The 25,000-nt window shown below is 40.0% G+C and overlaps 2 protein-coding genes across 2 annotated transcripts in view; both read left to right on the top strand.

The window, feature by feature from the left end:
• Positions 1–966, top strand: part of LOC121366317 — an 11,283-nt gene extending 10,317 nt beyond the window's left edge. The window contains exon 4 of the mRNA XM_041490811.1: positions 605–966. Coding sequence (XP_041346745.1) covers positions 605–750 — 146 coding nt within the window. The 3' untranslated portion in view covers positions 751–966. The remainder of the gene's footprint in view (positions 1–604) is intronic.
• A 13,769-nt stretch (positions 967–14,735) lies between these two features.
• The window catches only part of LOC121369189, a 50,118-nt gene continuing 39,853 nt past the window's right edge, over positions 14,736–25,000 (top strand). The window contains exons 1-2 of the mRNA XM_041494106.1: positions 14,736–14,925; positions 15,354–15,480. Of these exons, the coding sequence (XP_041350040.1) occupies positions 14,871–14,925; positions 15,354–15,480 (182 nt within the window). The 5' untranslated portion in view covers positions 14,736–14,870. The remainder of the gene's footprint in view (positions 14,926–15,353; positions 15,481–25,000) is intronic.

Raw genomic sequence — 25,000 nt, 5'->3', positions numbered from 1 at the left:
ATTCGACCAATCAAAACCTTACTTGCAAAATCATGCCAGTGATTTAAAATTTGTTGAAAACATTCGGGATTATGCCGAGGGCATACAAAATGATTCGGGTGAATTACGAAGTATGCCGGGCTGAGCTGGGCTGGGCTGGGCTGGACTGGGTTCAGCTGGGCTGGGCCAGGCTGGGCTGGGCTGGGCTGGGTTGGACTGGGCTGGGCTGGACTGGACTCGGCTGGGCCAGGTTGGGCTGGGCTGGGCTGGGCTGGACTGGGCTGGGCTGTGCTGGGCTGGGCTGGACTGGGCTGGACTCGGCTGGGCTGATCTGGGCTGGGCTGGACTGGGCTGGGCTGGACTGGGCTGGGCTGTGCTGGGCTGGGCTGGACTGGGCTGGACTCGGCTGGGCTGATCTGGGCTGGGCTGGACTGGGCTGGACTGGGCTGGGTTGGGCTGGGCTGGGCTGGGCTGGGCTGGGGTGGACTGGACTGGACTCGGCTGGACTGGACTGTACTGGGCTGGACTGGACTGGGTTCAAGTAAACTAACAAGTCAAGACACTAAATATATAATATGGTTCAAGAATGCTGAGATGATTTTACTTCTTCTTTTTTTTTGTACAGATATCGCAGTCATTATGACGTCATCGCCGCCAACCGTAACTACCAACCCGTGTTATGCGGCCCCTCCACCGTATAATCAGGTTGTTTCTAACAATACAGGACCAGCGAATCCACACGTGAACCCCGCATACGACAACAAGGTCTAAGCACTGGAACCCGTAACCCGGTGCATGTAACACAACTGGAGACTACAACAGAACGGAACCGAGATGCTGTGAACAATATGATATACAATGTACAAATTATTTGTTTAAAAAACAAAAGAAGAGCTAGCTTCTGAGAACACCAGGTGGTTTTTTTCACAATCAAATAGCATTCTAAATTTGTAAACATTTGGTCTACTTAAAGAAAAGGACAACATATTATATAATTTTGTTATTTGTACACAGCATGTTCTATTTGTCAAAGTTATGTTTCTCCACCTGCCTTTTTCAATGGGAAGATAATGATTCGAGACTGGAAAGTGTAATAATGGTAACCAATGTTTATTTCTCCAGATTGGTTAAATATGTTTCGAATAATATTTGATTTAAACAGTCTGTAACAAGATGCTTTAAACAAGTTGGCAATGTTTGTAAGAACTGATTCTGTAAACAACAATTCTTTGTTTTAACAGATATACCTCCGGGCGCTGGTTACACTGTTACGTTAGTATATCCAGCGTCATCAAAACAGATTTTATAAACTTTAACCATTTATGATCGCACATTTCATTATTATAATCATTCAACAATAATTCATGTATCAAGAATGATACCTGTGTGTGTTTTCCAGTCATCATTTTAAACAAACAAAAAATTATCATTCTTAACTTGACATCAAGGGAGACTGGGTAACGCCCCAGTTCTCCATAGAACATATTCACAGGCGTTGACTTTTTAACTGACAGAAGAAACTTTTTAAATTGTATGTACATACTGTCTTTGGAGAAGTGCATATAAAAATCCATTAAAAAAAAATATTCGGTGCAAGTAGCCTATGTTGCAACAGCGGGTTTCCTCTCTTGGCCTCTAGACCAAATGTGGAAGTAAACCAAATTTTAGACACCAAATAGCTGTAGTTTGTAATGTGCTGAGGTGTCGTTAATAAATATCACCGACTGAAACATTAACACTTTCAAAATATCAACGACTGAAACATTAACACTTTCAAAATATCACCGACTGAAACATTTAACACTTTCAAAATATCAACGATTGAAACATTAACACTTTCAAAATCGTATCTCTGCACAAGCCAGAGTTAAAAGGATATTTTAACAAGGTCGTGGCTGCTCACGGATTCCTTTCCTGAATTAGATATAAACAGAAGTTTGTTTTGTTTAACGACACCACTAGAGCACATTGATTTATTAATCATCGGCTTTTGGATGTCAAACATTTGGTAATTTTGATGAGAGGAAATCCGCTACATTTTTCCTTTAGTATCAAGGGATCTTTTATATGCACCATCGCACATACAGAATAGCACATACCACGGCCTTTGATATACCGATCGTAGTGGACTGGCTAGAGCGAGAAATAGCCCAATAGGCCCACCGACGGGGATCGATCCTAAACCGACCGCGCATCAAGCGAGCGCTTTACTACTGGGCTACGTCCCTCCCTTAGATATAAACATATATACTATGTACAATATACTATATACAATATACGATCAGTATATCAGTAGGTTTTATAATTTGTTTTTGTTGTGTCGTTGATGACTTCGGTATTAAAGGAAGTCTTAGCTGTATGTATATACACGTACATGTGTATATATCGTGTTTAATTTTATACAATATTTATGAATATAATTATTTTTGTATGCTATTTTACCGAGATAACTGTTTCAGTTGTTTGTTTGAATAATAAAAATAATGTTGATTTAATAACGAGCTATTTTTTCCGACTTGATTTTTACAGATGCTATTTTCACTTCCAACTTCTAATATCAGGGGCGTAGCGTGATCTGGACCTGGGGTGTTTGAATATGAACCAAGAGGACCCTTTTTCTATTTTGTTTTGCACCACCAGAAACTCCATATACATAAACCTGTATGTTTTAGTTCTGAAAGCGGACCATTTGCTTCAGCGAACCCCCCCCCCCCCCCACAGCCTACGCCCCTGAATATAATAAAGTAATTTCAATCTCTAAATACTCTTTGATAAAAAATGCATGGATTGATCCAAATGATGTCATATATATATATATATATATATATATATATATATATATATATATATATATATATATATATATATATATATGTATATGTGTGTATATATATATATATATATACACACATATATAACAACAACAAATAAACAACAACAACAAATACAACAACAAAATCCCACACCATGAACCAAACAAACAAAACCACAAAAATCCGACAAACATAACTGCATGAACTTTGGTTTTGCACTACTTATTTACAAGTAGTTGTTTTACGTAAAATTTTCCTCACTTAGTTACTGACGGAAATAACCGAACCGTAGAAAGGAGATACCCCTTCTGTCCTGTATTAATTTCAGAAGAAACCGTCCGATGGTTATTTGATGGTATTTTAATATATTGATGTAATAGTTATAATGTATCTGGCTGCACGTTTCGTTATGATACAGGGTTTACGTTCAGAACATATATGTTTTGGCGAGAGTGCTTGCGGAAATTCCCCACCCCACCCCTATTACATTTACAGTTCGGCGCTAAAACAGATAGCGACAAGAAGACGATGGGACGTAGCCCAGTGGTAAAGCGCTCGCCTGATGCGTGGTCGGTCTGGGATCGATCCCCGTCGGTGGGCCCATTGGGCTATTTCTTGTTCCAACCAGTGCACCAAGACTGGTATATCAAAGGCCGTGATATGTGCTATCATGTATGTGGGATGGTGCACATAAAATATCCCTTGCTGGTAATGGAAAAAAATGTAGCGGGTTTCCTCTCTAAGACTATATGCCAAAATTATTGAAGGTTTGATTTCCAGAAGCCAGTGTTTAATAAATCAATGTGCTCTACTGGTGTTGTTAAGGAAAAGGTGACGAGGTCAAAGGGACGCACGTTGACTGTACATCACGATGTATGTACGTCGACGACCGATGCAAACCAACACAGACCATTTTTTATGGGAAACAGTCGTTGACGCTATACATCGGATCAAACAAAACCCCACACAAAACAGCAGCAGTAGAAGTGGTCGCAACAACAACAAAGCAACATCAACGACAACAAAAGACAAAGGAAACCAAGCATTGGTGGTGTAGATAGTACTAAACCAAATAACTACCGGCTGGGTCAAAGTTCGAGGTGCACCCCATATTTTGATAGCGCAGTTAATACTGTCTATATGTCTGTCTGTGTCTGTCTGTCTGTCTGTCTGTCTGTCTGTCTGTCTGTCTGTCTGTCTGTCTGTCTGTCTATCTCTCTGTCTATCTATATATCTATCTATCTATATATCCATCCATCCACACACACACGCACGCACGCACGAACACACACACACACACACACACACACACACACACACACACACACACACACACACACACACACACACACACAATCAGACCAAAACAGCTACTGGTGGAAAAAATATTAATAAATAACATTACAAATCCATTGTGACAAATCAAATAGACAAAACCATTAACCGTTATCAAGACGTATATCTGTACAGTACAGAGTCGAAAGGGCATTTAGCAAAATAGTGGTTGATTCCATGAATCTCTATTAAATGTCTCGTCTATAGGTTGTACTAAACCAAATAACTTCCAGCTGGGTCAAAGTTGGAGGCGCACCCAACTTTTGATAGAGAAGTTAACACCACAAGTCCTGTGATTGGTTATAAATGTGAATGTGTTTATTGTAAAAAAAATAGTTTCATTTGGGCAAAAAATGTATGCAATTTTATTTCATCTAGTACCACTGTGTCAAGTAGCCTTGTGCTTGAAAAATGTATAGAGTACCTGTAAAAACACCACCAATTACTCAAATTTGGTGCGGAACTAGGGTATTCATAGACGCTACCCGTTATCTCTGAAATGAGCAGCTTGACCCAAAATTGTTTCTAATTCACTTTAATGGTGAGCGGTGGTAATATTTATACCCGTGGCGTTTATGTCGATTGATACACTGCAGGTAGGAGTTTTGGGCACATAAGTTATTATTGTCGTCTATGTAATTTGATTTGGTGATATACACCCTGCAGTGGTGAAGCCATCGGATAGGACGTAAGGTTGGTAGGTACAAGGTTCGCATCCCGATACCGGCTTCCAACCAAATCGCATTTAATAACTCGGTGGGTAGGATATGAAAGGCCGTGGGATGTGCTACCCTGTTTGTGGGATGGTGCATATAAAAGATCCCTTGCTGCTCATGAAAAAATGTAGCAGATTTTCTAAGACTATTATGTAAAAATTACCAAATGTTTGACATCCAATAGCCGATGCTTAATAAATCAATGTGATCTAGTGATGTCGTTAAACAAAGCAAACTTTAACAGTAAGACCACTACACCGACTTCGCATCCCGATACCGGCTTCCAACCAAATCGCATTTAATTACTCAGTGGGTAGGATATCAAAGGCCGTGGAATGTGCTACCCTGTCTGTGGGATAGTGCATATAAAAGATCCCTTGCTACTCATGAAAAAAAAATGTAGCAGATTTTCTCTCTCAGACTATTATGTCAAAATTACCAAATGTTTGACATCCAATAGCCGATGATTAATAAATCAATGTGCTCTAGTGGTGTCGTTAAACAAAGCAAACTTTAACAGTAAGACCACTACACCGACTTCTCTCTCAGATATCACTAACAACAAACCACTAACCCACTGTCCTGGACAGACAGCCCAGTGTGTGTGTGCACAGAACAGCGTTCATGAACCTTATTGGAATATACATGTAATTACAAACAAAAAAAGAAGTATAAACAAAGAAACATTGTCATGTCATGTCATAGGGCTTTACGTGCACATTCAGAGCAAGCTGTTGTAGCACACGCCTATCTTGGGCACAAGAGCCGGCCTCGGCCGGTTCCTCCGTCCAGGACAGGAAAGGTGGGGGGGGGGGGGGGAGCAGGGAACACCTGCACTGGCAGGTGCAAGTGAGCACCAGCAGCCCGACCGTGGTCGGTAGCAGGCGGAGGGTAATGGTGCTATGGAATTTTGAATGGAGCAAGAATTATGCCAAAAGAGAAAAGGTGCGCAAGTTTGATTGAGGAAAATGGGCGCAATTTTGAACGGTCGGTCAAAAAGAAGGTTCCGGAGCTAGTGTAGGTTTTGACATTAGTGAATCGAGAGTAGCTCGTTAACTAGACCTCTATGTTGCTGTGGTGTATCCCTAGGTTGTCTATAGGGCTCTTAAAAAGGGCCTGACTGCTTCTGGTCGTTGCATGACAACTCAGGGGAGACTCGTCCAATTGTGTAAACACAGGTAGGCAAGGCGCTGTCGTTCCGGGGGTTTTTTCCCAAATCTTGTTGTTGTTGCAGTTAACGACGTCCTCTTCAGTGTCACCAAGTACCAAGTAGACCACCAGCAGCAAGTATTTGGGGGTGGGATAGGGTAGGCTGGTATTTTTTTGTCCAGCTTTCCCTGAGTGCAGTGCAATTGTGTACTCAGAGCCGGTATTCTTTTGTCCAGCTCCTTATTATATTACGTGCTGGGCCATTAAATGGGGGCGGGTGCATTGTTATCATTAGTCAATGCACCCTATGTACTGTTGCGGTTGTGCGTCTGTTTGTAAACCCTAGTTTGGTGTTAAGGTTGTTCCTATTGTCTTAAGTCCCTATTCTAATGTAATCAACGGCAATCCAAAGCCACCCATCCCCCAATCCTTGGATTATAATGAAATACAAGGGGGGGGGGGGGGGGGGGGATTATACTAGCCTAGCTATCTAATTTGAAGGTTTTTCCCTTCTAGAGTATTGGTTAAAAAGCCTAGTGCCTAGCATACTTAGTTTGGTTACCAATGAAAAAATGCATCTATTTAGGTAGGGTGTCAACTACCGGTAGGAAGAATAGTATGTAAGTAACTGTATACATGTACTAAGTTGAATTTTGTTTCCCACCCCCTTAAATTCTTAGCTAAGTTTGCAAACTTATTGGTAATATGAAGTTAAATGATGTCTAATAAGTGAGCTTACTTGTTATCTATCTGGTTGTCTGGTATAGGGTGTGTGTGGGTCTGGTCTGGTAATCTGGTTTTCTGGTTTCTTATCCACCTCTTCTTCTGGAACCCTAAGTGACTCACCTTATATTGCTATTGTAGTACACGTGTATTTTAAGCATATAGGTTTTATGTAACTAATGTTTAATTTCAGGTTCTTAGAGGAGTATGTACCTTTAAGTATGGTATTTTGTATGTATTTCATTAATGTTTATTTTCAGGCTGTAACAACTACAGGTTGAACAACATATCACTATAATTAACATTTTATCACCTTTTTCTAATATTGCCATGTACCTGTGATGTGTTAGTGTATGCTGGTCAACCACGCGTGACCACATCAGTGCAGTCAGTGTGAGCTCTTTTGGTAGCCATAGCTACAATACAAACACCCAAACTATCTTTAAACTTTGACCCTTGTCTGTTTTTCTCCCATTGGCTAATTAACGCTCACCTGTATCTGCATGCTTTCTTTGGATTGACCAGACAGTACAGAATTATTTAGTATTTGGAGAAACAAGTTCAGATCAGAGAGAAATAGTAGAAGTTTAATTTAAAGGTTAGTATTAATTTGTTATAGAAGATAAACTTAAATAATAATAGTAAATGCCTAATTTTCTATTCCTGGTAATGATTAATGAATAATTTAACATATAATATTTAATAATAAATCTGCCTTTTAATTATTATGGATTACAGGGCGTGACATAATGAATGTCAGCCATCTTTGTTTTCTGCTGTCAAAACTATATATTTTATGATTTAAGTGAAGTTTCTGTTTTAGTTGTTAGCTTATCTGAGTTAATAATTTAGCTACGTTTAATCAATTGTTTTTATGACGAACTACACCAAAACATTGTTTTTGGAATGAATTCGTTTAAATGTTTTATTTCTGAATGTATAATAGATATATGGAAACCATATACTAAACAATTGATATTATGAATTTATTTTTATGCAGGTTTCCCCAGTTGTTATGGAATATATCAACACAATGCCTACGTGTAATTCATATGGTATGTTACGCTACAGGTTAAGTCTAATACTTATATATTTGTAATTTTAAATATACTCTTGTAATTTATATCCTTTCTTTCATAAACTCATCAATGATAAAGCTAAGTATATCTCTTTATTACGTCAAATAATAATTATAATTACAATCATTTTAATAACTCTATTTACTATAAATTATCTCCCCTTTGCTATAATCAATGATTATAATTGGTGGTTACGAATTGATTATTATATATATATATATATATACATGTATGTTAACATGATTAATGATCGTGATGACAGTATTTAGGATAAATAGGATGAAGATTCATAATCATCAGAATGATAATTAATGCTTAATGACGGTTTTCTATGATTTGCAATGTATTTCATTAATATATGCCTGAATGTTTGTTTTACCTCGATAGGGATATATTTGTATTGTTTTTACCATATTGTTAACGTTTGTGTTTTTAATCCTTGCAGGGTGTGTATTGTGTCTGTTTACATGAATAAAAGATGATGCCCTAACCCGTAGCTGGTGTTGTGAACTTTGTTGAACCTAGCTTCACGCACAAAATACCGACTGCTACACTATAATAGAGCTTGTAAAGAAACATTAATTGAGCATTCTGTTTTGATACCCGCCTACGAAAGTGACGACGACGAAGAAGAAGATGAGGTAGAGCCCTATCTGAAAAAGGTCAAGAGGATGCAGTCTTGCGATACGTGTGGTCTGGTCTTTAAAGACGGGAGTGACTTGCAGCGACACGTGAAAACGTGCGAGGAGGGAAACGAAGAGCCGTCGTCCGATCTTGAAAACGAAGGCGTACGTCTGATGATCGAGCGTGAATTCGACATCAATCGTGACTATTTCGAAAGCAAGAGGAAACGCTACGAAGAAAAAAACATGTCCCAAGATGCCATCGAAAGAAACATGAAGACATTGCAATGGAAGTTATTTAAAGACACGTACTCTCGCTTTCTGACGTATATGTATTACTTTGACAAAGGCCCCAACACGAGAAAAATTCTACAGTTTGTGAATCCAGACAGAGATCTCAGACCGCAGATTCGTTCTAAATTAAATCAGTATCGTTCTTGGATTGGCGAATATTTGGACGAACTAGACGATGACGATACCGACGATGATGATACTGATGATGAGCACGAAGATGAAGAGAAATGAACACTCATGTTATTCACATGTCGCCCTTAAGGCCTCTCGATGTAACCCAGTGTGTGTCCATTGCATGTGTAGTTGTCTCTAGAGAGACCAGCGATTGTACTTTAGAAATAAAAAAAATTTAAAACCAAACCATTGCGTTTGTTTTTTGTGTTTTTTACTCCATGACTAGATTTGTGATTGGATATTTCTACCGCTACTTTATAGTAGCAAGAGTTGTGTGCACATGACATCACATACCACGGCCTTTGATATACCAGACATAATGCACTGGTTGGCTATAGCCTATTTGGCCATCGATGGGGATCGATCCTAGATCGATCACTGTATTTACCCATTTGGTAATTAAAAAGTCCTGTACGAAGGCTAGTACTCTAGAGAAATTTCTGTTTAAAAATGCAGCTATTTCCCTTTGGTTAACACGTACTACTTGTTAAATCCATGGCGGCGCGCGTCCCTCTCTCTCTCTCTCTCTCTCTCTCTCTCTCTCTAGCTGTCTCTTTCTCTGTCTATCTCTGTCTCTCTCTCTCTCTAGCTGTCTCTCTCTCTCTCTCTAGCTGTCCTTTCTCTGTCTGTCTCTCTCTCTCTCTCTCTAGCTGTCTCTTTCTCTGTCTATCTCTGTCTCTCTGTCTCTCTGTCTCTCTCTCTCTCTCTCTCTCTCTCTCTCTCTCTCTCTCTCTCTCTCAACCATTGCGTTTGTTTTTTGTGTATTCTACTCTATAACTAGATTTGTGATTGAATATTTCTGCCGCTACTTTATAGTAGCAAGAGTTGTGTGTACAGGACAGCACATACCACGGCCTTTGATATACCAGACATAATACACTGGTTGTCTCTAAAGGCTTGTAGTCTTGGGAAATTCTCGTGTTTAAAATGTAGTTAAAAGAGCATAGGTTAGGTTGGAGCGTTGAGTTGCAGTCACGCGTTCTTTCTTCATAGGAATGGGCTGTAGTGTTTCACACACACACACACGCACGCACGCACGCACGCACGCACGCACAAAAAGTTTGTGTTTAATTATGAAATACTGGCCCCATAAGGGGTATGAGATTGTGTATATAAAAGATCCCTTGCTACTCATGGAAAAATTTTAGCGGGTTTCCTCTCTAAAACTGTCAAAATTATGTTTTTCATCCAATAACCGATGATTCATAAATCAATGTACTCTAGTGATGTCGCTAAACACAAACAAACTTTCACGGTCAGTGTGCATACCATAACAAATTTATTCTGCTACTTGAGACGGGCACGCGTCGGTATGTCTTTTGCAGTTCACCTGTTTTCATAAACACTCGGAGAGGCGTAATAAAATGTCTTTGTATGAGGGCCGATGAAGAGGTCTGATAAAGTACTCCTCTATTATAAAGCGAATGAATGAATGGCTGAATGACGACAACAAAGAAAACGTCGACAATGTGCTAAAGAAATACAAATGAATGAAAATCATCACACACGCATTTTGTATGGCGACATGAAAGCCTCACTTTTGACCAAACAGTCGGCAAACAGCTACAGTCCTTCCCCATGAGACATATTTTAACGGCTATTATTTTGGGTGTCTAGAATAAAACACTGTGAAAAAACATTCACGTGTATGTCCACTGTGAATACAAAAAACAACACAATAGACGTTATACAATGAAGCCAAAACCAACGTCAGACTTACACTTGGCCTGTACATATTGTTATTATTAATTGTTGTTGTTTCTTTGCTTTTATTTGTTTGCCGACACCAGTTTGTTTGGTAATATGCAATACATTGAATTGAATACACCATGATCGCACACCTGCACCCAGACCATTGTTTCCTACACAAAGGCCATTGTTTTCCTACCCAGGTCAGACACCTGCACCTCCCTATACAAAGGTCATTGTTTCCTACACAAAAGCCATTGTGTCATTGTTTGCTACACAAAGACCATTGTGTCATTGTCTCCTACACAAAAACCATTGTTTCCTACCGAGGCCATACACCTGCACCCCCATATACAAAGGCCATTGTTTCCTACCGAGGCCATACACCTGCACCCCCCTATACAAAGGCCATTGTTTCCTACCGAGGCCATACACCTGCACCCCCCTATACAAAGGCCATTGTTTCCTACACAAAAGCCCATTGTCTCCTACCAAGGTCAGACACCTGTACGAAGCCCATTGTCTCCTACACAAAGGCCATTGTCTCCTACCAAGGTCACGTGATCACGGGAAAGTAGGTCATGACCCCATACAGGCCCCTATACTACTACTGTGACACAGATATCCACTTAATTTTATGTCTTACAGGTTTGTAGTTTAACCAAACGTAGTGTCCATTTTAATGGGTTGAAACTAGGATATGCGACTTTAATGTATTCTGTATCCGTTACTATTTTTAAAATCATTTCTTAAAAGTATATAACTGAATAGTAATTTACATTTTTACATTACCGTTCAGATGATTGTTTCTTTTTTCTCGTTCCTACCAGTGCACCACAACTGGTCAAAGGCCGTGGTATGTACTTTCCTGTCTGTAGGAAAGTACATATAAAAGATCTCTTGCTGCATTAGGAAAATGTAGCGGGTTTCCTCCGTTGACTACGAGTCAGAATTACCAAACGTTTGACATCCAATAGCCGATGATTACTTAATCACCGTGCTCTAGTGGTGTCGTTAAACAAAACAAAGTTCATCTTTCGGCTCCCATTACACGCTGTTAAAATATATGGTATACATTGTATTACTGGCAACTAGATAACTTCCTGGTTGAAGATAGTTACCAAATGATAAATGTCGCTGAGGCGATTAATTACTCACTAACCACTGACCAACTAACAACTAACCCAAGGTGTTTTTTTTAAAGTATCAAGGAGTTATTAACTCACTTAAGGCTTACCTTAGGAAGACGAAACTGAATATAATAGAAACCAATATTCCTTTAGATGATACTCCTGTTCAACGAAAACTTTGTTCTATCAGAAATGGCTCACAACTATATTATTACACACTTGTAACTTCTGAAAAGCCAAATTCTGCAATATCAAAATGGCACAATTATTTTATTTCAGACCTTAATTGGCACACTATTTATTTAAAACCATTTGTAACCACGCAAGAAATAAAACTTAGATGGTTCCAATATAGAATACTTCATAGAATATTGACTAATAATAGTTTCGCATATAAATTAAAATTAATTGACAGTGAAACGTGTACGTATTGTCATGAAAGAAAAGAATCTATAGTGCATTTATTTTGGGAATGTAAAATTGTTCAGAACTTTTGGAATGATTATTTAAATTGGTTATCAAACTCAGGTAAGCATATATGTAATTTAAAGCTTTCTCTTGAGCTAGTGATATTTGGATGTAAAGATCATATTAAAACAGATAATGTTTTTGACCTGCTACTATTATTAGCTAAATATTTTATATATAAATGTAAAGGGCAAAGGGTCCAATTAAATATTATACACTTCCAAAACGAAGCTAAACAACGATATAAAGTAGAAAAATGTATTTATCTTAGTAAGAACAATCTTAATAAATTCTTCACCAAGTGGTCAGTGTATTATTCTCTCTTTGAACAGTCCTAATTTTTGTAACTTTCCTTGTGCACCGTCTTGTTCCCAGCGGTCCACGCATTAATAATGTAGATACATACATATGAGGGGGAGGGGGAGGGGGAGGGGGAGAGAGAGAGACAGGGTGGAGAGAGAGGGGGGAGAGGCGCGGGGATGGAGAGGGGGTGGGGTGAGGTGGGGTTTGTAAGCCAGTACCCTAAAATATTATATTATGTTGTTTTATTATTTTTATGTACACAACCCATGTTTTACCCTTGGCATGTGTTGTTCTAATTGTAAACAAGGGGCTGGCAATAAAACTTGTAAAAAAAAACCCCCAAAACAAACCCAACTAACCCAGTGTCCTGGACAGACAACCCAGATAGCTGAAATGTGTGCCCAGGACAGCATGATCAACCTTAATTGGACATAAGCACGAAAATAAGTTGAAATGAAATCAAAATAGTGGTTAGTTCGAGACAATTCGGCGTAGTGGTCCTAGACCTCCACGATGAATCATTAAAAGCCACACTGGGCGGCAGCCGGTACTCTGGCTCATGAACCTAGCACCTACCAGTCGTAAGTAAAGACAGAGACGGGTGGTCGTGATAAAATATGTTATTTTTCAAATACGGCCGATGTCATAACCACTACGCCACAGAGGCCGATTAGAGATGCACTATATATATATATATATACTCTTCAAAAAAAGAAACGCAAAAGGGTACAAATGGGTTATAACTCCGATTTTATGTTTCCTACCGGTTCATGCTTTGTGAATATAAGGTCATTGCATGTCCCAAACACATTCCCACGGTTACATTCGATAAAACGCAGCTACTGTACAATAAAGTTCCAAAATGTGAATATTCGCAAAAACGCAGCCACGTGCAAACCATGTCACCACTGCACGTGCGTTGTCTGCACGTGCAACATGAACACCGACAGTATAAAAGTGCAGGGTGTTCGCTTGCCTGGCCTCTGTATCTGGCCGACAGTTGACAATCCAGGACATGCCACGTCTCGGTGAACCGCAGAGAAACAATGCCATCGGCCGACTAGACGCAGGCGAATCCAGAACGGCCGTTGCCAGGGCATTCCATGTGTCCCCAAGCACCATCTCCAGACTGTGGGACCGTTACCAGCAACATGGATCAACACGTGACCTCCCTAGATCCGGTCGACCACGGGTCACTACCCCCGGGCAGGACCGCTACATCCGGGTACGCCACCTTCGGGAACGATTGACTACTGCCACCTCCACAGCCGCAGCAATACCAGGTTTGCGCAGGATATCCGACCAAACCGTACGGAACCGCCTACGTGAGGTAGGATTCCGTGCCAGACGTCCAGTTCGAGGTGTCATCTTAACACCACAACACCGTCGACTCCGACTGCAGTGGTGCCAGATTCATCGACAATGGCCTCAACTGCGATGGAGACAGGTGTGGTTAAGTGACGAGTCCCGATTTCTGCTCCGACGTCATGATGGAAGATGTCGCGTGTATAGGCGTCGTGGTGAACGTTATGCGACAAACTGCGTGCAGGAAGTGGACAGATTCGGCGGGGGTAGTGTCATGGTGTGGGCAGCCATCTCACACACTGGCAGAACTGACCTGGTCCACGTGCAGGGCAACCTGAATGCACAGGGCTACATTGACCAGATCCTCCGGCCACACATCGTTCCAGTTATGGCCAACGCCAACGCAGTGTTCCAACATGACAACGCCAGGCCTCACACAGCACGTCTCACAACGGCTTTCCTACAGAACAACAACATTAATGTCCTTCCTTGGCCATCGATATCACCGGATTTGAACCCAATTGAGCATCTATGGGACGAGTTGGACCGACGCCTCCGACAGCGACAACCACAGCCCCAGACCCTGCCCGAGCTGGCAGCAGCCTTGCAGGCCGAGTGGGCCACCATCCCTCTGGACGTCATCCGTACTCTGGTTGCTTCAATGGGCAGGCGGTGCCAGGCAGTTGTCAACACACGCGGAGGCCACACCCGGTATTGACTCCAGATGACCTTGACCTTGGTGGTGTGTCCTATCACTTACTCACAATGGACTAGAGTGAATTGTGAACAATCCTGCAACATTTGGTAATTATCGGACTCACCATTCAATAATTAAATCAATTCTCCAAATGTTACGACAATGTGGTTTTGCGTTTCTTCTTTTGAAGAGTAAATATATATATATATATATATATATATATATATATATATATATATATATATATATATATATATATATATATATATATATATATATATATATATATATATATAAACCACTGAAGATAGAATTGCGTCATTCTGTTGTTCCGACACGATACACAACAGGCCACCCGACACGTAGTATCTGGCTCAGTGAAACTAGAACAACATGGCGACACAGATGGGGCCGCTGGTTTTTCTTTTGGTTTTATGGTTTACGGCAGGTAAGGCAAAATATCTATCTGTCTATCTATCTATCATTTTGGATTTCGCCATCTAGCGAAGTTAGCACACACTTTTGAGAGTGTCACCCACGTTATTTTGGAGATATGAAAAACACCTTTAAACCTTTGTCTCCGTACATTGGTCATATGTCTGCATTCAATTGCCTCTACTACTAATCTGTGTAGTGAGACATAAGACATATAACAAACTAAGTAAGTTCAACTAATATTGATTAAAGTTACTCCACACCTAACTGTACATTCTCACCTATTGCTACCCGTAACAGTAATGTGCTTGCGAAGCCTCTCTGTTATGTTATGACAGACGTGGCTACCTCGTTTAATATCCTAATAATCGCTTATACAGGTATTATGTATTTTAAAATGGGAGTTTTTCAGCTACTAGTATAGTGTATTTTCTTTTACAGTGTCTCTGGCAGTGCAATGTACGTACAAGAACACATATAGCAGAGTGACCATAGACTGTGACCGTGGATGCTGTGCCTTAGTAATTAACCGTGACGATTACAAGAAAGAGGACGTATGCTGTTCACCGTGAGCTGTGTATGGATGGATGGATGGATGGATGGATGGATGCATGCATGTATGCATGTATGCATGTATGTATGTATACATGTATACATGAATGTATGTATCGACCGCGTAGCTTGTAGGTTCCATGCATATGGTCCAGGGCCCCGTTCCACGAAGCGATCTTAGCACTACTGTCGTCGTAAGTATCTACTATCGCGACCATAACGTTTTCCTACGATGGACAACCCGTTCCACGAAGCGGCGTAGCTTACTATAGTCGTAAGTTACGGTGAAAATTAATAATAGGTCAGGAGCAACCTTACAGGGCGACCAACCTAATGAAAATATTTTTCCGGAATTTTCTGATATTTTCATTTTTATGCGCGCGAACGCCCTTTTCAAAACAATAATTTACAGCGCGCGAAAACGTCATTTTTATAAAAGTAATTTTAAACAGTGCGAAAAATGTCATGTTTGACATATATTTGCAAAATGACAATACAAATGAGTATATCATTATTTATATGTGAACTGGAACTTACTCATAAAAAGACACCCCCACCTACACACACCAAAAATCACCAAGTTCACACAAAAAAAGCCCACTTTATTAACAAATATTCTGTTACAGTTTAAGACTCCCACCTACAGATTAGCAAAAAAGTGACAAACAAATTTGGGACCAATGTTATTTTTATGTAGGTACACTGCCACATATGCACTATTTCATCATATGCATGTAGTGAGGTCGAACTGATTTATGGCGAACTGGTTCGGGGACAGAACGTCTGCTATCCACATTAAGACTGGCTGCCGTTTTGCATTACGCTTACATTACTATTACAGTAACACTTTTGGGGAGCCAGTGTACAGAAAAAAAATCTCCTTATTATTTAACTTACTTGAATAAAATAATATCGGTACATATATTAATGTCATGGATGCGTCATATAATAGATTAGCTGTGGCCAAATATTATTTAGTCAAATTTTGCATGTGAAAGCCAATGGAAAGAAGACAACAGTCGGTTCGGGGTTGGGTGCGAGTGCGAATAATTTTAACATGCTCATATACCACTAGAGTGACTTGCTCCGGGACAGATTCGGGGTTGGTTTTTTTTTTTGTATGATCGTAGCGTTCTTCTGTTATATATTCATGCTTTCATCCACGTTGGCAAAATTGCATACATCGTCATAGAACCGATGCCTGCCACGTATGAACATAAGTCTATGATATTTAAAATAACTTTACAATGAATACATAAACTATTCGACTATAAAAAATAAGACAGACAATTTTCAAATATGGCTTCGGTTTACTCGACATTTTCATTGGTCGGCTGTTGACAACAGCCACACGCCCGCGGGGTTGGTAATGGCACAGAACTAGACAAAACGGAACTCAGGTTGAAATGAGTGATAAAGATATTTAATTCTAAGAATGTAGAATGCAATAAGAATAGACCTCTTTCACATTCCCATTGCGCATGTGCGCAACGAGTACCGTCCCTTGCCGAAATGGACGGTATCGAGGCTATATACAAATTGGGGGGCATGATCGACAGTTGTCATGAGCGTCGTGAGTAGCTTCGTAGGAGCTGTGAATCTCTAGCGACCAACGTACATATTTCGTATAAGATGTTAAAATGGCTGCGAAAAACGGTCTACTAAAGTTTACATCGGAATGGTTTAAGACCAAAAGCAGTGAAAGATTAACTTAGACGAAGTCTCTGGAGCTGCCTGTCAAGGGTATTTTAACAACGCAAAATTAAAAGATTCATACAATAAAATTAACTTTAGTGGAATGTGGTTTTTTTACTTTTAACAATTAGAATTATAGTTAAATATTCACGCGGATTTCCAGTGATGTTTAATTCTCCACATGTATCAGTATTTAAAATTTAATAAAATATGCCTCCCCTTCCCCCTAAAACCCCCCAACAAAACCCCATACTTACATAGACCTTTATCACAGCTCTATTTTTCTCTTATCGTTTCATTAAAAAAAGACAGTCGTACAGTTACTAATCATTGTTACATGTCTATCCACAAATTATTTATTTATTTACTTATTTATTTATCTTATCTTATTTTATTTATTGTTTTATTTTATTTTCACTGTCATTTATATCAGATACATACAACTTCACTTGAAGTAATATCTGTTATTTACGAAGTTTGAAAACATAATTATTATATGAGCAGTCACAGGCGAAAACCTACAACTTAGCATGACGTCAGAAACCGAGTAAACACGGCTCAAAGTTTGACATCACATGTAAACGTGGAAATAAAAGTTGTCATTCTGTTTGCGTTGTTTGTTTTGAAGAATTTAGAAGATGACATCTTCTTTTTTACATGAAGATCAGTTTGAAGTAATCATATATCTGTATGTACAATAGTGTTTGGTTACTCTTTTGTATTTTGTACCTGAGAACATTGGTCGACATCGTTAGCGATACCATCAGTACTTTGATACACATTTACAAGCATAGGGCGAAGTCCTATATATCGATATGGTATGCAAGTATCACACGTTTTTTATAACGTACATGATTATACATAACAAAGTGCAGCAACTTTTCCATAGTGGTAGACCCATGCAACCCGATACGATCCTATTTTGATGTTTGGTCTAACTTATGTATATAACTTCAGACCCGTAGCCAGCATGATTAGCGGGGAGGGGGGGGGGGGGGGGGGAGGAGGAGGTTGGAATCGAAATTTCATGTAAACGGAACTCATCAAACGCGAGCGCCCATGCCAAACAATGAGATGACGCCGGGGCCCCAGCGTGATCTGGACCTGGATAGTCCCCGTCCCGAACCCCCCTAGCCTACGCCCCTGTACACGAACTTTTGTTGCGAAATATACGTTAACAAGTTGCATTAAGTTATGGTAAAATACTATGCCTGTAAAATGGCCTGGTCACAGAGCCACGACAAGAAACCGTTTGTTTTCAGTCGTACCAATGTATTAATAATAAATGATACATGGCATACTTCTCACATCCCACAAACAGGATAGCATACCCGACGTCCTTTGACGGATCATTGGTTGGGACGGGAAATAATCAAACGGGCCCACTGAGGAGGATCGAACTTTCAGCAAATGGAACGTCAGACAGACGTTCTTGCTACGTTATCCCGGTCATTTAGGGACAAGGACTTTTATATGTAAAATCCGATTTTGTTTTTCATTTGAGAGAAACTCTCCACCCCCTTGGCTACGGGCCTGACATGGTACTTAATATGTTTGCTTCAAACATTCAAACGAAGTACTTTATGACTGCGCATAATAAACCCTCATGAGTTTATAATAAGGAGACCATCCTGAGTTTGTAGCTATATTATCAAGCTGTTGGCTAGTCTAATCTTTTATAAATAAAACTTCGAATTTAAATAGCCGTATATGCAATACAGTTACATTTCTGACCATTCTCAGGTCAGTAGCAACCAAGAAGTCGGAGGTGTGTTTGTGTGTGTGTGTGTGTGTGTGTGTGGGGGGGGGGGGGGGGTGACTATAGCCCCACTTTTTTAAACCCGGTTTAAAATATGGCTTTTGCCCCCCCCCCCACCAACTAGACTGTGTCCCTCCACTACATATTGTGCCCCTCCTCTCCCCCAACTCCAGATATCGTTCCTATGGGCCTGATTCTAATATTTTATATACCATAGCTCAACTTTCATATGTATCATTTAATTTTATTCCAAATACCGAACAAAATTTTAAATAACTTGTTGAAAAGAAATCCCGACAAGAATCCTAAATGTATTTATCTGTATAATGCTTTATAAATATTTAAATTATGTTAACTACAATAAATATCTGCATACATACACGCGCGCACACATTAATATTATTTCAGCCCATATCAGATATTTATTGCCTACGGTTTGTCGGGCGTTAAACAACAAAATATTTTTTTATTTCGTGATAAGCAATAATTCACAAATGTCTCCAATAAGTCTTGTTGGATGTCGACAGAATGTTCGGGTTCCCTACTGATAGAATAATTAATCATGGAGATGTTCACATTCCTACTGCGTGGCCTCCCATTGTCTATGCCCCCCAACTTGTCCACAGGTCTATTTTTGCGAGATCTCGCGTGAGTTCACGGTTTGCGTCCTCGAGTTTCCCCGCAACGGGCACATGCGCAGTGGAATGTGAAAGAGGTCTATTAGTCGCTTAAAGCGGCAGTATCCGGAATATTTTTATTATTTAAGCATACTGAACAGAAAATCCAATTACGTTTGGTTCATAATATATGACGCCGCACTCCAAATTGGTTTCACTACGCTGGCTTATCCAGGTCAAAAACAAAGCCAGTATTTCGAAAGTGGGACACTTTTGACGGGTTCCTACCGATCTCGGTTTTCATTGTCTTATCACAAGTATGGAATTCTCTAACAAGAGATCACGTGAGATTTCGCAATTTTTGAACAAATTTAACTGTCTTGATTGAGGGGTCGTCTCATTTCTCCAAAACATATTTATATCCATATAGGTATGGTACAACGCCTTTCCAGGGGTCGGTGACTGGGGGATTTGCTTTGAAATTTTGACAGTGGCCAGCTGTTGGCATACGCGTTACATGTAAGGGGGTGTTACTAATTACGTAACGCTCTAGGGGAAGAGGGTATTGTGTTCGATTTACGTAACATTTTTCAAGACTATATGTTATTTTTATTCATTACTTAGACTTAAAAAGGTGTTTTTTGGAAATGCGCGGTCAGTCTAGGATCGATCCCCATCGGCGGGTATACAAAAAGACCATGGTATGTGATATCCTGTCTTTGGGATGGTACATATAAACGATCCCTTGCTAAAAAAAGAAATGTAGCGGGTTTCCAAGGCGCGTGTGCAGGGATTTCAGCGGGGTTGGGGTTATAGGCTGTGTTGAGCGCCATGATCCCCCAAAAAATACATTTCAATTTTTTTTAAGCTTGGGCAAGTAAGGGTTTCGACCTCCAATACCCTCCCCCTGCACGTGCACCCGATTCCTCTCTAAGATTATATGTAAAAATTACCAAATGTTAGACATCCAACAGCAGATGGAAGGAAGGATAGGATATGTTTTATTTAACGACGCATTCAACACATTTTATTTACGGTTGTATGGCGTCGGATGATTATTAAATCAATATGCTCTAACTTTGATGTCGTTAAACAACCCCCCACTAACTTTACCCTTTCCAAACGAAAGAATATTTATTTGAATTTGTCGATTTTAACACGTAAAATTAAGAAGTGAAAACTTTCAAAATGTGAAAAATATATACATGATTAATGTGTTACTAGTATACAAACTAAACTTTGATAGTTCTACTAACACTTTATAACATATTAATTCTGAAATAGGAAGGTACGATTGTCGATAATACGTTATCAAGATCAAACCGGTTTTAACGAAAGACTCTAGTACCGTATCCTCAACCGAACGTTCTGCGTACAGCATAAGATTTCTCTGTTAATGTTTTGAGACGAACCCTACATTTTGAAATCGGCAAACGCACGTGTTAACTGAAACTGACAACAGGCTTGTGCTGTGTCGAGCTATGGCGGCACGTATACTTTTGACGATCTCCGTTCATAGCGAACACACACGAGTTTTTTAAAAGTGCATTTGAGCTTGTATTTCATATTTGTACATGATGTTAGAGAATGTAACTTTAAAAAAACAATTCGAGTGAATTTGAATTTTTTCCCCGGATATTTGACATCAATTCCGGAATTCCGCGTACGTGATGAAAATTCCGGAAAGTTGGTCGGCCTAACCTTAATTACTACTATCGCGACCGTAAACTGAACGCTGCAAAACTAAAATGGTTACGTGTTTTCTATTGACGGAAGAAACAGAAAAATTGTATAAAAAAAGGAAAGTTTTTTTAGGGATAGGACAAGGCTACTGGACACTCTTTCCGATAATGAACTGATTGCTAGATACAGATTGCCTATTATTGCTATTTTGTCGCTGACTGACATGCGTTCACAGCCCGTAGCTCCGGAGATTCAAGTATTAATAACATTGCGTTATTTGAGTAAGGGTGGGTTTTTTCCCCCGGAAATTGCGGATCAGCATGGAGTGGCACGGTCAAGTGTTTGTCGATGCTTGCACTGTACTGCCCGTCGCATTTGCGACACATTAGATAATATTAACTTTAACATCCATGAACTACGTTAAATCAAACATTGTTAATACAAAATATCATTTTATTAAATCTTATGGCAGAGAGAGAGAGAGAGAGAGAGAGAGAGAGAGAGAGAGAGAGAGAGAGAGAGAGAGAGAGAGAGAGAGAGAGAGAGAGAGAGAGAGAGAGAGAGAGAGAGAGAGAGAGAGAGAGAGAGAGACAGCATAGTTAAGAAAAGTGTATATTTGTTAATATGATTGTTGGTGTTTTGGTGTTTTCTCTCTCGGTGTGTGTGTGTGTGTGTGTATGTTTGCGTGTTTGACCTCACCTATATTATCTGCGTCAACCACACACGCACCTGTTGTCTTCCCCCGGTCATCGGATCGACATACATCAGGATGCGCCATGTACTTTTAGAGGATGGTGTTGGAGTGGTCTACTGTTGAAAACGTTACATAGGAAGGACATGATGTAGGCCTATATATGTTACAGTCAATCTGTGAAACCAGTCAGTACGCGTAATGCCTAAACAAATCAGTCATTTCGAGAAGTGCCTGTGACCACCAGGCAATTCGCGAAATGACTGAAAATTCCAGGCATTTCACGAAATGACTGAAAATCATGGCCAGCCATTACGCAAAATGACTAAGGTGATATCTATAATACAACACCACTCAAGTCCTAATGTAACGCTTTATTTAAACTCAAATCAAATCATTTCAGAAGTTGTACATGAAGATGAAGTTGAATGTTACCAAGTAGTCAGTGTCAAACCACGAAAGTAACGTATTGGTATAGAAAGGTCACTTGTTTTTTGGACAAAAGGCTACCATGACAACGGCTGGAACATTGACTTTTGGTTTTGAAACATTTACATCGATTTGACTCGCATCTCTTAGGGCCAGCACAGTTACACCTAACATATCCCTGTAGCTTACATTGTAGCTTTAAGTATCAATAGAACGCTGCATTTATCACAGAGAAATATTGTAGTATTAGAATTTATCAATGAATCACCACATCGCTAGTAGATGGGCATTGAATGTATCGAAACACACTTTCTTTGATAGCAGATAATATCCACGTCTGCTCTTTGTTCCACTATCAGCTGATGCTGTTTTAAGAACTCCTAGCATTGTGAAATATGCATATTTTGGAATTAACACTTTCCTACAAACTTCATACTTTTTGAAAAGCTCAGTTTTAAATTTATCTTCATAGGACTCTGCCATCATGTACTGGTTGCAACAGAAGAAAGTATGAGTAAACCCCAGACACAGGTTTAGTTTTATAGAGATGAAAGTCATATATAGCAGATTCTGTGTTGTTTGTTTAAGAATAAACCAGAAAAACATTAATTACCAGAATCTTTTGTTAGTAATATCCAAGTGTTATTAAGCATATTTTTTACAAGATTCTTTAATTTGAAACTATAGCAAAAGTTGAATATTAAGTTATTGTATAATAATAAATAATTAATATTAAGTAGTATTTTAAATCATATAATCAATATACTTATCCTTGTTTGTTCTTAAAATGTGATATATAAAATGTGATATATAAAGTGTCAACAATAAGACTTGAATCACTTTAGTCATTTTGCGTAATGGCTGGCGATGATTTTCAGTCATTTCGTGAAATGCCTGGAATTTCCAGTCATTTCGCGTATTGCCTGGTGGTCACAGACATTTCACGAGATGACTGATTTGTTTAGGCATTACGCGTACTGACTGGTTTCACAGATTGACTGTAACATATATACATACTGGAAATTAGTATCATTAAAAATGTATTTTATTTTTTAAACATTCTTTTAGATTCATTAATATTGTTGCAAGATGGCCTGGATCGTCACATGACTCCACAATACTATCCAACAGTGAACTTGGGAGGGAGCTGGAGACTGGTATAGTAGTAGGTGCGTCTGTTGGGTACCATGTATGCAAATGAGCTAGGTCACGTGACCTGTCCTGCGCTCTGATTGGTTGACCTCTAAGGGCATGGCCTCTTCTGATTGGCTGACCTCTAAGCGTGGGGGTGTGGCCTAATGACGTTCAGTGCACCTCGGGGTCGTGCAGCTGGCTGACCTTTAAGCGTGGGGACGCTACTTTAATGGGGTTAATGACTTGGACAGCTGTGGGAACCTGGCCTTTGTGTCAGGAAACACCGGATGTTGGTCAGATTGATGGGTGTGTTAACCGTAGGGGGGGTCCTTTGATGTACAGGAAACAGATGGTGCGGAAGTCGTTAATGACCCCTAGAGTGGTGTCGAATGACGGGGTGCTTATTTAACTGTGACAGCTCTTCGTTTGATGTACAGGAAACAGATGGTGTGGAAGTCGTTAAGATGGCAAGGTGGGTTTAATGGGTTTGACAGGTGTGGGCTGATGAAGGAGAACTAGTCAACGGGGAGATGTGGAAATTTCCTGAGTCATTTCAGAACGTGTTCAGACACGTCTTGAGTGAGGTCTCTGCATAATGAGAAAAAACAGTAAACGGGGAGTGAAAATTTCCACAGGAAAAAAACAACCAGGGTTTTGCCAGATATCGGGGGGGAAAGGTTTGAAACGTGCCCTGTACGGCGTTGGCCATGAGTCATACAGAACGTGTTCAGGCACGTCTTGACCTGAGATAGCGAGGGGATGCTATCTTGGGGGTCTATAACCCCCCCAGATTCAGGACGCTTGCCATTCGCTCAGCGACACTGCTAGAGAGAAGACGTATACTTACTTTCCTGTGTCTGATTGCGATGTACCTGGAAAGAAGAAAATGGCTCGGGATATAACAGAGAAGCACTACAGAGGTCAGTGTCAAAAACAAAGAAAACGAAACGAGATGCAAACTAGGCCTTGGCGGTAACGTCTACGTCGTGGCTAAACTGTGGAAGGGGGATATTGCCATTCACGTTCGTCAGTCGACGAGGACGTGGAAAAACTTTTTCCCCACCAAGAAAGGCGTTTCTCTGACGATGAAACAGTGGTTAGAACTAGCCACCTTCAAACGAGAATCGGTGTGTATCGCAGCATCTCAGTGGGGAACGTCTACGTCGAGACCATTTACAAAGTGTGGATATTCGTCAGTGGTGGTATTGTGATCAACAACTGAAACCCTCCCGTAGCGGCGTTCGACAGACGCCGAACAGTGGAAAGAGCCCCAGAAATGTTTTTGACACTATCTACGACTTTGTGCCGGAAAAACTGAAAGATCCCATGTTACCAAGATCCATCAGAATCTGATCGGTGCCATAGAATGAATGCAACCCGAGATATTAGACGTGTACAGACATGCTCGGTGACGTCACGGGGAAAAACGCAGGACGTGTTTGGACATGCTGAGACATTGTGTATATAAACCTTAGATTAGAACTGTGTGTCATTCGTCAGCGACCCTTTGTAGAGTGAAGACGTGCGC

This window comes from Gigantopelta aegis, chromosome 3, assembly GCF_016097555.1.
Source record: "Gigantopelta aegis isolate Gae_Host chromosome 3, Gae_host_genome, whole genome shotgun sequence".
NCBI lineage: Eukaryota > Metazoa > Mollusca > Gastropoda > Neomphalida > Peltospiridae > Gigantopelta > Gigantopelta aegis.
The sequence above is the reverse complement of the archived record's forward strand: the minus strand, read 5'-3'. Positions and strand labels throughout refer to the sequence as shown.